The following is a 15,842-nucleotide window of genomic DNA, read 5'->3' on the forward strand; positions in this document are numbered from 1 at the left end:
AAATTTAAATTCTATGTTTGATTTTTTTAACAATATCGGATTCCAAAAACGCTAATGCAAAGTCGTTAAAGTAACGAACATTTCACGGTTGGGTGCGCTGTCAGCCCGCATTGCGCATTGGCGTTTTTAATTCTGGAATATGATCGGAAAAATTATGCGGCGAACTAATTTTTAAAAGATTTAGTATATAAAAAGTAGTTATTTGTATGTGGAAGAAGTATTTAACTCCAAGATTTACAAATGTTCAATTCCACATATATTCTTAGAAACGTACTAATAAGGCAGCTATACTACTGGTAAAGTTATACTACTTTTTAAAAAATACATTATCAATAAATTGGTTCAATAAATAAACTGGTTATTCTGACTTTTTTTTATGACTGCTGAATAATAACAGTATTTGTTGCACTTTTAAGATATTTAAAAAATTCTTCAACATGCAATCAATCTTTAAGGTCATGTTTTATTGGAAGCTTAAACAGTTTAAGTTTTGAAAAAGAGATTTGCATTTTGTTATTTTTGTTTATAGGTAAAAATGGCCAAAATAATGATGGTTAATATTTATCAATACATTGTTGTTTCTTTCTTGGTGCTACTGTGTTTGGCTTTTGAAGGTGAATTTAAATCTATAAAACGTTTACATTCAACATTTGCATGAACATTTGCATTGTTTGTATTAATCTTTAGAGAGTTTTTCAAGTAAAAAAAGATAATACGTAATTTTAAAAAGAAAAAACAAACGAATAAAATTTTCCTGAGACTTATTATTTAAATATAATAGATTGAAAAAAATCTTTTGTCCTAATTTTCCCAAATTAATGCTCAAATATTTTCAGCAGTTACTTTTTGAATATTGTCTTAAACAAAAAAACTTAGTCTTGTTAAGACGCCATTCATGATAATGTTTTAAAATTGTTTTAGCCTCAAAAACAAAAAGCCAATCAAAACATAATGGTAAATTTTTACTAATCGTCATTTTTTATACATCTATTTGTTTTTAGACATTATTGTTGTTTATTAGTATTATTATTATTATTATTATTATTATTATTATTATTATTATTATTTATTTATCATTGATTAACATTATTTATGTACATTTTAGATGTACTTGCAACTTTGCATAAGCCTAAAGATTTTGAGTCAGAGCAAAATACCATCAGAAGCATACTTCCATCTTTTATCAGAAGCATACCTCGATCTTCTACGAATTTTAAAGGAGAGAACTTAAGTCCTAAGCCAATGTTGAAATCGGTATTTAACATAAACCGCTTCTTTAGAAATAATAATGAAATTTCAAAGAAACATTTGTTAAAAAGTAGTATTTTAAAATGTACAAAAGATGAATGTGAAAAAAGTAAAAAAGTTGATGGTAGTAAAAGCTTGATAGAAGATGATATGCCAAATACTGTGTTGCCTAATCCTAATATTTACGGTGGATTTCCTGAAAATGATATATGGGGTAATTTTGAATTGCCTCCTCCTTCTATTATTCATAAGTTGAAACAGCAACTTAAAGCAGCGCCGTTTTATCATAAACAAGATTACGGAGGTAATTTTTTTTTTTTTACCTACATACAACTATGCAGCAAAGTTTAATCGAGATATTATTCAATCAATCTTTCTATTACTATTTTAATTAAAAATTTGGTAAATATACTAATTTTTTTATTAAAAAAAAAAAAAGATCAATTAGCTATACAATTAATATTATTAAGTTAAAAAATTATAAAAGCATAAATAAGTTAATTAAAAAAAAATTATTCAATTAATTACGTAATCAAAAAATAAATGCATAAAAGTTTAATCGAGTTCAGGTTTAAAACAGAAATATATATATATATATATATATATATATATATATATATATATATATATATATATATATATATATATATATATATATATATATATATATATACATATATATATATACATATATGTATATATATATATATATATATATATATACATATATATATACATATATGTATATATATATATATATATATATATATATATATATATATATATATATATATATATATATATATATATATATATATATTTCTGTTTTAAACCTGAACTCGATTAAACTTTTATGCATTTATGCACGCGGCGGCCCTATATATATAGGGCCGCCGCGTGGGTAAGAGGCGCCTTTGTGCCAGATTATTTTCAGCGCCCTTCCCTGAACTGAACCCCAATGTCAAAAACTATGACTTGTTATGAATTTAATCATTAAAATATTTCCAATGAAATCTTTTATTTTATAAAATAATTACAGGTTATATAATACGAAAATATACAGGTTATATACATTTAATTCTTAATATATGTCTCATCTAATTCTTAATATATGTCTCAAACATATATTAAGAATTAGATTACTTTATAATTATTCATCACTCAAAAATCAAAATACTTTTTATTTAAACAGCTCTTCATTCTGTACTCTTCTAGCTTTAGCAGCTACAAAGTTCTTTATGAGATCGTTAATTTCTATGGAATCCAAAGTATCACTTTCTATAGATATTATGGATAAGTCTGTTAATCGTTCTTCTTTCATGGTAGACCGTAAATAGTTTTTAATTAGTTTTAACTTAGAGAAACTTCTTTCTCCAGAAGCAACAGACACAGGTAATGTTAAAAAAATGCGTAATACAATAGTTATATTCGGGAAGATCTCATTTAATGCATTTTTATAAATGTAATTTAAAACCTCGTGAGGAAACAAGTTAGATTTTATAAAAAATTGAATGGTTTTTAATTCTTCGCATAGAGCTATACCATCAATATCTTCATCGTTTAAGTTTACATCGTCGGTTAATTTTATATGCAAATCTTTGCAGTGTTTCAATAAATCCTCATTATCCCATTGTTTTAGTTGGTTGATGTTGTGTATTATTTAAAAATCTTCGTTGTGTTGTTGCAATTGTTGAAATCGTTCTGAAATTGACGATATAGTGGTGTCCAGAATCGCGAAGTAGAAATTAATTTTAAAATCATGTTTTGCATCGTTCACTGTATCATCTGATGTTTCGTAATCGAATAACTTCCTTTTTTTCGCTTTCGAGTTTCAGGGAAATCAGGCTCAATATCAAGTTCTCTAGCTTTAGCCATTGCAGACGTCATAAGTTCTTTAAATTTCTCATCAGTTCTAAGACTTTTGAAGTTGTTCAAAATTGAATTAAGATTTTCTGTTACTAATTGTAAATCGAATGTGTCGGCTTTTGCATTATTTTGCTGACAATATTGACAAGATTCAATATATCATACCAAATTGAGACGGAACTTTTTGAGGTTTCAGGGTTTCTATCCGACTTTCCTATCTAGTTGCAGAAAGTGGTTTTAGGGTTAAGTTTTTAATGTATTTTTTTAATACATCCCACCGTTTCACACTGATTGAAAAATAATTATATAGTTCTTGAATCACACTAAAAAAATTTACATTCTCAAATGAAATTTTAGCAGCATCGTTCACTACTAAATTTAATGAATGAGCAGCGCATGGAACAAAAGAAGCTCGTGAATTTATTTCAAGAATTTTTTGTTGGAGTCCATTATGTCTCCCACGCATATTGGCTCCGTTATCGTACGACTGTCCGCGTAAATCTGATATATTAATGTTCATTAATTTCAAATGGTTAATGATGAACTCAAATAAACCTACACCGGTTGTGTCAGTTACACTTTGGAATCCTAAAAAATGCTCACGTATTTCTGCAACATTTAAAAGTTTTTTTTAATTTAACTTTAAGTAGTAAAAGTTAAAAATATTTTTTGGTCTACTCTTTTATTGTTTATATACATGTTTACGTTTATAGAATTTTATTCCTACTAATTTTATTTATTGTTCATATACTTTTTACTTTTTAACTTCCACATTGGTTTACTCTTGTATACAATTCTGATGACAAGATCATCTTGATCTTTCTTCAGATCAGATTATTTACCTTGTAGTTTTGTAAAAGTTTATTAACTTTTTTTTATCTTATCTTTGTTAAATGCTTATTTGAGGTTCTGACGACAAGATCCTTGTGATCTTCTTTCAGATACCTTGTTTATATTTGTTATTTTTTTTATCATTGTAAGTTTATATTATTATTTTTACTATTTTTTATTTTAAGCTGTACAACGATTAACAAATGTAAAACAAACAAAACAAAAAAAAAAAACATTTCTTGATTTATTGTGATAAACAAATCTTATGACAATGGTTAACTGTTCAGTATGGCTTATGTCTGGTGTTGTATCAAGAATGGTTGAATAATATTTTGAAGAGTGGACCATTTCTAAAATCGTTTTCTTAATAGCATCACTTATAATGCTAATTATTTCGTTTTGAATCTGATCACCTAAATAATGACTAATATTCTTTTTCTCAGACGTTTGAAGGCGATGTAAATGTTCAGACATTATTGGATCGAATTTAGCTATGGTTTCTATTAATTTCAAAAAGTTTCCATTGTCGTTTTGAAAAAGATTTTTAGATGAACCTCTAAATGCCAAGCATTATCTTAATAAATACTGTATTATATGAATAATTTCACGACCGATCGCCAATATTTTTTTTCGGTTTCGTAGAGTCGTTGTTGCATTGCATCAATTGTACAATTTTTTTTAGTGACATTCTCAATTCGCTATATTTTGAACTATTTTTTATGTGCCCAACACTAGTTTTGTGAACTTTTAATATGTGGCCTAAATGTTGCCAATCATTACAACCACTAGTAAGTTGTGTAGTATTGTCAGACATTAATTTGCAAAAGTAACAAAATTCTGAAATATGAGTTTTCGAATAAAGCAAATAACTCCTGCAAATTTTTTCCCCGTTTGATAAAGTTCGATAATAATAATTATTAGAAGATTTACGTCCGGACTCAATTTTTGGGAAGTCTTTCAAAATTAATTGCTTAGGATCATTTTCTATTAAACAATCTCTTAATTTTATATTAATTTGTTTTGGCCAAGTAGCCGGATCGTTAAAATCAATTTTTTCGGAATCGGAATCGATTTTATTATTTTTTCGGAATCGGAATCGATTTTATTAATTTCTTTGTTTATGGAAACACCAGAAGAAGAACTTGGTGTTTCGGGATTCAGGTCTTGATTTTCTTCCGCTGCAGTCGTAATAGGATTAACAGTTTTAAAGTTAAAATCAATTTTTTCAGAATCGGAATCGATTTTATTACTTTCTTTCGATTCGTTTTCTATTGTAGAGTTTGTGGATACACCAGATGAACTTTGTGTTTCGAGATTCAGGTCATGATTTTCTTCCGTTGCAGTCGTAGGATTGATAGTTTTAATAGTGAATTTATCTAAAGAACCTGATAGCTTTTGTCGAGCCTCTTCTCGCTTAAGTCGATTTTTCTTATTTTGCGCGCCTGATAATTTTGATTTTTTTCTGATTCCAAACATCTATAGATTTTAAGTTAAAATTTATTATACATTATTATTTTAAATTCATTTATATTTTGTGCCATAAAAAATTCTATATACAAATTTAAAGCACTGGTAAAAAAATTTATTGTTCTCAAGTATAATAGAAAATACAATATTGGGTTTCATAAATCAGAAAATATTCGTTTTTTGTAATTGTCAAATATTTAACAATATTTCTTATTTAAGTGAAAAATTTCACGCGTTTATTCTTTTGTGACAATAATTTAATATTGTAGATTATACTTACGTTGAAGTTTTATAATGAATGCCGTTGAAGTTTTATAATGAATGAAATCAATAAATATTTGTTTTACTCAGAAGACAAATGCAGTCCCAGGACAAAAAGTTCTATAGAATTTCTATAAACTTTTGAAACATACGGCCTATAGAAATTCTATAGAATTCTTTAGAATTTCTATAGAATGTTTATTAATTTCTTTAGAAATTGCTATAAAACTTTTTTTTCTATAGAAGAAAAAGAAGAAAAAAAAGTTCTATAGGAATTTCTATAGAAATTAATAGAAATTCTATAGAAGTTCTATAGAATTCTATAGAATTTCTATAGGCCATATGTTTCAAAAGTTTATAGAAATTCTATAGAACATTTTTTCTTGGGGTGGTGGTCTTGACTAGACGTAAACATCATAAATGAACATTAGGGTGTGTCGATATTCACTTTTTTTTTAAATTTGATGATGGCTAGTGTTTTTTTTTCGTAAATCAGTATGCAAAACATGAAAAAAAAAATTTTTTTGGAAAAAATCTTTTAAGCTCCTTTTTTCACCCTTAAACTATTATTTTTTTAGACTGCTTTTATTCTTGAAGCTGAAGTTTGTCGTAATCTCCGAAGGTTGCATTTATTTACCAAACCATGTAGTAAACTAAAATTTAACTTAGTCCACAAAATTAGGCATTTCAAAATTTAGTTTATTAAACAAAATTAAATAACAAATATACTTTTGAAGTATACACTCTCCTTTTCGCAATGTTTATGTTTTTTGGATTATATGGGAATGATGATTTAAAGTTGTTTATTTTAACTATGTGTTTTACAAGTTAAAAAAACAACAATTTATGATGTTTGGTATCAAATTTTAATACTTTTTGATATATATATATATATACATATATATATATATATATATATATATATATATATATATATATATATATATATATATATATATATATATATATATATATATATATATATATATATATATATATATATATATATATATATATATTATATATATATATATATATATATATATATATATATATATATATATATATATATATATGTATTTACACACATTTGTAATACCAAAAACTAAGTGTATATCAGTTCATTTTTGTAATTAGAAAGAGTTTAGAGTTTTATATAAATATATATATATATATATATATATATATATATATATATATATATATATATATATATATATATATATAAAACTCTAAACTCTTAGTAGAACATCAAGTTTTTTTAATAGTAGAACATCAAGTTTTTTATACACTCACATGTTTATATTTACTTCATAAAAAAACAAGTCCAAGAAATAGTTATCTAACTAAAGATGATTAAATAATAGTTTACAACTAATTTTTTTTAATGAGGTTTACCATGTCTTTCTTACTAGAATTATTGGACATTAATTCTCCGCTAGTAATTTGACCTTGAATGTAAGTATTACTTCTGGCCTGATCAAAGACATGGCAAGCACTTTCAGATGTCATTTTTACACATCTTTCAACAGATTGTGTATGGGAAGGCCACATTGTTACTTTCATTGGAGTGTTAACAAATTCTTTAACTGCTTCAGTTGATAAATGACATGTTAGAGGTGGTTCAGTAATATCACTCCAGTCTATAAGTTCAGACAAACAGGTTGCTTCCGTAATGATGACAGGAGTCTTTCGAATCCTAAAAGATCTATCTCCAAATTGAAGTGCCTCATTCCATGCTCCTCTTATTTCAACTATTTTATCAACAGATAAAATAGTTGACCACAGAGCATACTTTGCAAAACTGATTCAGGGTGAGCATACCATGCTGATCATTTGAAAGTGGGTAAAACAATGTCAATTACCTCCTGAGTTTGATTTTTTAGTAATTGCATATGTTTAAGTGAGTTTATTGGTCCTTCCACCCAGTATGAACTTACTTTAATGCTAAACCAGTTGGAAATATAGACACCTACTATGTACTCAACAATCATTTTCAACCTATTTAAAAGGTCACCTGTTAACTCATGTTTAGATACCCAGATTCTGCAAAACCTTAAAGCAGTAGTTAGCCATCTACTATGACAAACAGGACCGATTTCTAGTAATACAAGTCTCTTAGGCAAAACTCCAGTTTTAATAGATGTCACAATTTGGTATGCATAGCTCTGATCAGTGCTTAGATCTTTGATAATGTCAGGACTAAGGTAGATAAATGGAGAGTTTTCACACACTTTTAAAAATTCAAGGTAATTTCAAGGTTGGTAGCATCATTCAACATCTTACCCAGCTGTCCTGACCAATGATTACTGGCTTTAGTAGGACCATCAAGAAACTTTGTAAGACTTCTTAACTCAGTTCCCCAGTGTGCAGATCACATACAATTCATACAAGTTTTTTATGAAGTTTTTTTTCAAGCTATTGTATTACTCCTCCTGCCCATCCAGTATTTAAATTAGTACTATCACAACCTATGGCTTCTAATGTCAAATGTAAACATCTTCCTTTAGGCCAATCAATTAAATGATCAGCAATTATCTCTGCAGGTTTTTTTTAAATCTGATTCTTCAGAAATAAAATGGAATAGATAATTTTTACCAGGTTCACTGCACACAGTATAATGTTCTTCTTTTATTAAACCTGGGAATTTTCTGCCTTCAACATCAAAGAAGATTTTACTGTCATCTTTTCTACCATCAAAAAAAATACAACTCAAACTATTATTGTTAAGTTCATTTTGGAGTTTTAAGGTCAACTCTTTTCCAATTTTTTCTTGAGCTCGCTTAACTTTGTTGTGGTCAATAATTAAGCAAGTGTTTCCTTTAGTGATAATTTTAGCATCAATAAGGGCAGCAGTTGCTATTTCTGCAGTTTCTCTCAAACCTGTATGATGCCTTAAGCTTGCTAATGCTATATTTTTTATATTCATTGTGTTATATAATACACTTTTTTTTTTTACTTTTTTCATTTTTGAAATATTAATTTTTATTTTATCATTTGTATCTTCACAGACTTCGTCTGAGTCACTCTTGGGAAAAAAAAAAATATTTTCTTGATTAAGAATCTCCTGGTCTGTTTTTAATTTTTTTATTTGTGAAACCTGATTTTCTATTGACAATTTATTTTTTTTATTTTGTTTTCGAGTTTCAATATGATCAATGCCAGCTATTTGAAGGATAGCTTTGATATCTAACAAAGTTCAACTCAAGAAGAGGAATTTTTTTTCTTTTTTACAAGTAAATACAATGTGAGCTTTTCTGTCACAGTTTTCTTCACAATTCTCTAAGCAAAAAAAGTATTTTACAATTGCATGTAAACAAACCAAAAAGTTTATCAAGTTTTTCCATAAATCTATTTCTAATTGGTGAGGCTACATTGCCATTACTAACTTTAACAGCCAATAACCACAAATCTTTTACTTTACATTTGATTCTTCTTTCAGAATTAATAACTGGATTTATAAATTGAGAATTAGTTTTTTTCCACTGTAACAAAATTTCTGGAATAATAACTTTTACAAGCTGATATACAGTATAGTTTCTGTAATTTTTTTCACTAATCTCCCTTAAATATAGGCCATACTTGAGAATATTTCTGCAAGTTGGGAGTTCTGATGGAAGAAACTCTGAACTCTTTCCAGTCAAATTTACAAGCAGATTTACTCCTGGTTTTGGTGGTATATGACATTTATATATATATATTTTTTTAAAAGATTCAAAAAATTGTTTATGCTCTAAAAATACTTTACTTTATCTACAAATAAAAAAATAAGATGGAGGCGTTTTACAAATACAGTAATACTTTTCAAAAACATTGAGCCATCTTTCTGTAAAATAAATTAATTTTATTCATATAAACTTTTACTATATAAATAAGTATATACCTAAACTCGACTAGAAACAGAATGTTGAATGTTTGACGACTTCACCTGTCAGGCAGGTATTAATGCCCGCAAGTATGCCTAATTTAACAATGAACTAAAATAAATTTTGTTGGTGATTTATTTTCGTTCAGTAATTTATCATTTAATGCTATCACGGGTTTTTGACCAATTAATACTCGATCTTAAATTTGTAAAATGCAAACTAAATTTAACAATATTTAACAATTCAAGTATTGTTTTGCAAAATTAAAATTATCTTTTTAAGAAAGCATAATGAATTCTTCGTAACTGTATTAATTAATTTGATAATTAAGTAAAATTGTTAAAAAAGGTACACTTAATAAACTTTTATGTTATCCGTAAAATTGGTTTTCCGACTTCCAATTAGTTTTACGGATGCTAAGTAGTTTGTCTGAATTTTTTTCACCTGATATTTCACCAACAGAAACGTAATTAACAAAAAACAAAGTAAATAAACTTAAAATCTTTTTATATTAAATTTGAATACGAGAAAGAAAAATTTTGGTATGAAAATCTTGATTAAACTTTTATGCACTTCGTTGAAGCATATAAGTTTTTGCTAAAATAATCACTTTATACATTCTTTGATTTATATTGTTTTTTTTATTGTGCAGTAAATCAAGAATCTACTGATCCAGGCTATAGTTATGAGAATAGAGCATTTCCAGAGTATGATTTTAAGGAAACTCCATCATTTCTTCAGCTAATGCAACACAACAGCAAAAGTAATGCTCCTGGCTCAACGCCAACATTTTCTGGCTCACTACTGACAACATCTGACTGCAATCCCGCTGATTCGAGTTGTCGCCATATTAAATTAAAAAACTGCGAATATTTTTTAAAACTTTGTGATATGACTTCCAAATACACAAAGCAAGGAGAGATCGAAAAGGAAGGTCCATGTGCATCAAAAATTTTAGAAATGTTTGGCTGCCGATCAATAAAAAAAGGAAACAAGCTCCAACAAGCTACATTATCTCATTTGAATTCAGCTCCAATAGAAAAATTGAAGGACCCTACAAAATTACTTGAAAACAAGAAAATAAACGACTCCACAATATATCTTTCCGAAACGTCTGCAGATTCTACATTAAACTCAGTCCTGAATATTGAAAACGAAATTAATAAATTTATGAAAGAACTAAAAAAAGAAAAATCTAACCACAATAAAGAAAGCACAAATGTGTTACAACAAGAAGTTGCAAAAAATACCTCAAAAGTTCTATATAATGGGGACGTTTTAAAAAATAAGGAAAGCAAAGAAAATGAAACAAACTTTTTAAATACTACCGATACGGAGAACTTGACAAACTCCCTCGTTAATAGTACGGACAAAAATGATGGAATGTTCCCTGAAGGTAAGGAAATCCTTTTAACTGATAGCTTCGCACTGAGAAATTTTTTTATAAGTAATATGGAAAAAATATCTAAGTTTCAATCGGAGAAATCAGTGAACAGGCATGAAACTAAAGAACTTATAGAATTTAAAGAACCCGAAGTGAAACCATATTAGATTATATTTCTTGCTTAATTAATACATGAAAAGTATCCAAAAAAATGTTGCATTAAATTCTTACAAATTTATAGTTAATAGTGTGATGAAGCACGTTTATAGTTAATAGTGTGATGAAGCACGTTTTAAATCTGCAGTAAATATGTTTTGTAATTCGTAAAATAGAAAAATAAAAATTTATACATAATTAAAATATAGCAGTTATCATTAAACTCAAATGTGTATGTATTAAATTCATATGTGTATATATAATATTATGCTATTGAAACAAAATCCCGGAGTCCAGTGTTTTATAGTCAGTCACGTTCACGACACTATAAAAAAAAAGTCATTGAAAAATCAGGAAATAAAAGACTTATAAAAAACATTAAAAAGTTACGGAAAAATCAGGATATAAAGTCAAAACAAGTTGGCTATCATTTTGATACTAGAAATGCGAAGCAACCACAGTATGGCGTGGTTTATGTTAGGAGTTTTTTCCTCTCTTATATAACACATATAAAATTCTGAAAAGTTAGGTTTATTTATAACTTACTTTTTAATGTTTTTTATAAGTCTTTTATTTCATGATTTTTCAATGACTTTTTTTTTATAGTGTCGTGAACGTGACTGAATAAAAAACACTGGACTCCGGGATTTTGTTTTAATAACATAATATTTATTGCACGTATTTTATTAAAATTATAATATGACAATTTTGACTGAAACTATTAAAAAACGTTGGTTGACTTTTTTAAATGAAATAAAAATATGGAATTCTGGTGTGAACTTAGTTTTTCATTTTGTAACGATTTTTATGCATTTGAATGGCGGACTACATTTCAATTGCGCGATCGCATTCCAAAGCCAGAATTATCTGGTACACTTTAATAATCAGATGATGCTTTTCATGCATGGTTTTGTGAGTTTTGTATTTTTATTTGTTTGTAATTTGTTTTTTGTATCTATTAGCTCGCACTGTTTTATATCAAGTACAATGAAGACATTTTGAAATAACCTTTAGTTTATTACTAAAGTATTTTTCCAACAAAATTTTAGGACTTTTTCCAACAAAAATTTTTGAATTTTTCCTACGAAATTTCAGGACCGTTTTTTACGAAATTTTAATAATTTTTCTGACAAAAGTCTTGTTATTTTATAGTATTACTTCTTGTTTTTGTTTCAATAAAAGTAATTTATATTTGAAATATCTATTACAGATGATACTTTCGATTCAATAAAGACACTGCAATATTCTATTTTTATACTGTTAATAAACTTATCATAAACTATGAATTTATTGTTTCGTTTGATAAAAGTAAAATGTTTCCTCGCAACTTAAAGTTAATTTATTTGATTGCATATTACTCTAATAAAACTTATATTTTAAACAAATCAAATTAATTCACTCTGTCATGTTTATTTAATCAAATATTTGTTACATTCAATTAAAATGCGCGCGTGTTGAGCAATTTCATCAAACATCACGGATACAAGAATCAAGATTTTTATTTGCTTCTATAATTTTAAAAATATTCAACATTTTTTTCGATTGTTTAACGAATCAAGTTTGTCATACTTGGACTTAAGAAATGAAAAACAAGAAGACATAATCAGAGTAAGTGGATAAAAACTGCTGTAGAACTTATATGGCAATAAATTCTATGAAAACATTCAAAATCTTCTATTGTAATACTTTTTTGTTTATCCAGAAGCATTTCAAGACGAGTTTTCGCTTTGCATGTTTTTATTTTTAATTTAGACGATTCAGGTGCACGAATGTTTTCAGACTGGTCGAGCTGGTCAAAATGTTCTTGTTTACGTGGATCAGTTATGCGAAGAAGAAACTGTCTTCTTATGCAGTGTACAGGAGCTACAGAGGAAAGAAAACCTTGTTACAAAACGCAATGTCCACGTAAGCTTTATTACCACCTTTTAATGAACGTTATCATCAAAAATTCTTAAAAATTATTTTAAAGTACTAAAAATTATTTTAAAGTACAAAATTAGTACAGGATCATTAGAGCTACAATAGGTTAGTTAAAAGATTCAATAATTTAAACACTTAACATTAAAAAAAAAGTATTTTTCTAGGAAATGGCACTTTTCATTTGAATGAAATAAACACGCTAGAAACAATGTTAAACAATTCGTCAAACAGCGTAATAAAAGGTTTAAAGAACAACTCATCAAATAATTCATCCAGTGATAAAATTAATTACAACTTAACAGACTACGAACTTTTGAACAACATAAGCTCACTACTCTCAGCTCAAACTTCTAGCGTTAATGAATCATCAGCACCTATTACTATGTTTAAACCCATTAATGTGAATGTAAAATCTGTAGACAAAAAGATGGAAAATATTGTTAACGTAACTAGCAAGTCTGCTGAAATTTTGGCAAGTGATTCTGCTAGAACACGTTCTTCAAAAAAAGTAGAAGAAGATTTTATTGTTAATAGTTTAATTTCTCGTTTAGCACCAGACGTGGCTCAATCTCAAGATAACTATATCACGTTACCAACAGATATTAATTTAGAATTTTTACCTGCCGGAAGCAATGTAACAAAAAGTCAAGAAAACTTTATAAGTACTTTTAAAAATTCTTCTGGAACTCATTCATTAAAAAACAGCGACGACGATGTTGTAGTCGATAAGCTTATTTCCCAATTTGCATCCAAATTGGCTCAAGAGAATAATGTTAATTCGCCTAAAAACATTGCTTCAAAATATATCCAATTTAATAACAGTAAAATTTTAACTGAGAGTCAACATAGTCGCGCGAAGACTAATCTAAACAGCTTTAAAAATCCTGAACAAGATGAAACAACATCATTTATAGAACATTCTGTTCATAACAATACAGAAACTGCTGACGATATTGCTTCAGCTATTGTCAACCTTCTGAGTAAAAAGATTGCAGAAAATGAATTTGACTTTTTGTCTAAAAATAATAAACTTTTAGAAGCTAAAAAGCGATTGTCGTATAACATCAAAAGCTGTGACTGTAGTAACCAATTAATTAAACCTTGTGTTGGGCCAATAAAACATATATGTTTAGAACCATCAAAAGCGTGTCAAAATTCTTCTTGTCAAGGTAACTAAGGTAACAAGTTATTACTATTTTTAAAAATTGATAAGTTTTTATCTAATACTTTTTTAACATTCTTATTTAGTTCATCTGAAAATAACTGAATCTGGAAACGAATGTCTCTCGATACTAAATGGATACCGAAAAAGACACGGTGCTATAGGTTTAAAATGGTCACACGACCTGTACATTAAAGCTTTAGATATTGGTAGACGGATTGCGTTTCAAAAAATACCGTCAAAGAATTTAGCCTATTTAGAAAAACCCGGAGTTAATATAGGTTATGTATTTCATAACAAAAGTTTCTTTAAAACACCATGCACTAAAACTCTTGAAAACTGGTATTCTCAAAAAAATAACTTTCATTATGAAAATCCTAAGATTACCATGAATAACCAAGAATTTATCCAAATGATATGGAAGTCTTCCGAAAGAGTTGGTATAGCCCAAGCTGAATCTTTAGACAAAACAACAACTTATGTTGTTGCGGTCTTTGACCCTGCAAGAAATAAAAATTCTGATACTCAAGCAAATTTAAAACACCCATCTATTATGCCAGTTGCTGATATTGTAATTGATTTAAATACTATGATGAAAAAATCAACTCTCGCTAGAGCAAACAATTGAGTTACTTTCACTTCACTTTGTGAGATTAGCCAACTGGGTATGGTAATTAAAATAGGCGAAAGGCTCTTACACTTTAAAAAAAAAAAAAAAAAATAAACCACTAAATAATATATTTGAACAGACACTAATTATTTTTTGATATTTTAAAATAAATATATGCATTTTTATTTAAATGTATGCATTCGTATTTATATATGCATTTAATTAAAAACGCATATATAAATATCATATAAACCAATATTTATACGATATGTATATATGAAAGTTATTTATCAGTTACAAAATATTTTTGGATCTGTGTATTTTTCAAAAAATGCAAATCGAACATAAGAGCAAAACAAAATCTTGGCAGTTTTAAAATTATTACATAATAACAAATAAATTGATTTGCAGACTAATAACGGTTACAATATTTTTTTATATTTCTAAATTTTTAAGTTAGATCTTAACTTTTATATTTCGTCAATACTAAACTATTATGTTAAATATGCTTGTTAAAGATGTATTCATGGATTATAGTTGGCGTAGTTCTTATGTTCTACTCAATTTCATTTTTGTTTGTTATTGCAAAACTATTGTTTATTACTAACCAAAAATCATGTACAGCTTTATTTATCTCGTTTTTGGGAGCTCGTAGAATTCTGCATTTAATACAATTTTACTTATTATTTCAGAATCAAACTCTAAAACAGTCATAGTACATTAATTTTACATCTTTATTTATTTTATGGATTGAAATGACTACGGCATTTAACAACCCACAAAAACTCTTTTCCCTACATTGGATTACTCATACTTGTTCTTTTTTTAAAAGTTGTTGGAGAGAATGAAGCTGATTTTTTAAAAAAAAATGACGTTTGGTTGATCCATTATGAAAGAAAAATTGTCACAAAATCGGAAAAATTGATCACATTTCAAAATGCTCAAGTCACTTTGTCTTATTCTGTTTTCAAATAAACTTTTGGATATACTATAGGACATGCGGTAGTGGTGTAGTGGTAGAGCGCTCGCTTCATAAGCGAGAGGTTCCAAGTTCGAACTCCTCCACGTGGT

General features: G+C 27.3%; 1 protein-coding gene across 4 annotated transcripts; it reads left to right on the plus strand.

Annotated features, from left to right (window-relative positions):
- Positions 1 to 86: 86 nt before the first annotated feature.
- Positions 87 to 15,083, plus strand: LOC101240675 (putative leucine-rich repeat-containing protein DDB_G0290503). Of its 4 annotated transcripts, none has more exons than XM_065793887.1 (8): positions 87 to 296; positions 530 to 614; positions 922 to 954; positions 1,106 to 1,552; positions 10,192 to 10,935; positions 12,832 to 12,984; positions 13,164 to 14,168; positions 14,248 to 15,083. In XM_065793887.1, the coding sequence occupies exons 2-8, from the start codon at positions 536 to 538 to the stop codon at positions 14,787 to 14,789; spliced, it is 3,003 nt and encodes a 1,000-aa protein (XP_065649959.1). In that variant the 5' UTR covers positions 87 to 296; positions 530 to 535; the 3' UTR covers positions 14,790 to 15,083. The 4 variants fall into 4 exon arrangements, with proteins under 4 accessions (XP_065649959.1, XP_065649962.1, XP_065649961.1 ...); XM_065793889.1 differs by having other exon boundaries at positions 135 to 296; positions 13,164 to 14,177; XM_065793890.1 differs by lacking the exon at positions 922 to 954 and having other exon boundaries at positions 129 to 296; positions 13,164 to 14,177.
- The last annotated feature ends 759 nt before the right edge of the window (positions 15,084 to 15,842 follow it).

This window comes from Hydra vulgaris, chromosome 03 (assembly GCF_038396675.1).
Source record: "Hydra vulgaris chromosome 03, alternate assembly HydraT2T_AEP".
NCBI classification, from domain to species: domain Eukaryota; kingdom Metazoa; phylum Cnidaria; class Hydrozoa; order Anthoathecata; family Hydridae; genus Hydra; species Hydra vulgaris.

What these genes read in the sequence shown, in the direction of transcription:
- LOC101240675 (XM_065793887.1), top strand. Translation starts at nt 536, where the DNA reads ATGGCCAAAATAATGATGGTTAATATTTATCAATACATTGTTGTTTCT. An exon ending in ACTGTGTTTGGCTTTTGAAG is followed by an intron (nt 615 to 921) that starts GTGAATTTAAAT and finishes AAATTGTTTTAG; the next exon opens with CCTCAAAAACAAAAAGCCAA. An exon ending in AAGCCAATCAAAACATAATG is followed by an intron (nt 955 to 1,105) that starts GTAAATTTTTAC and finishes TGTACATTTTAG; the next exon opens with ATGTACTTGCAACTTTGCAT.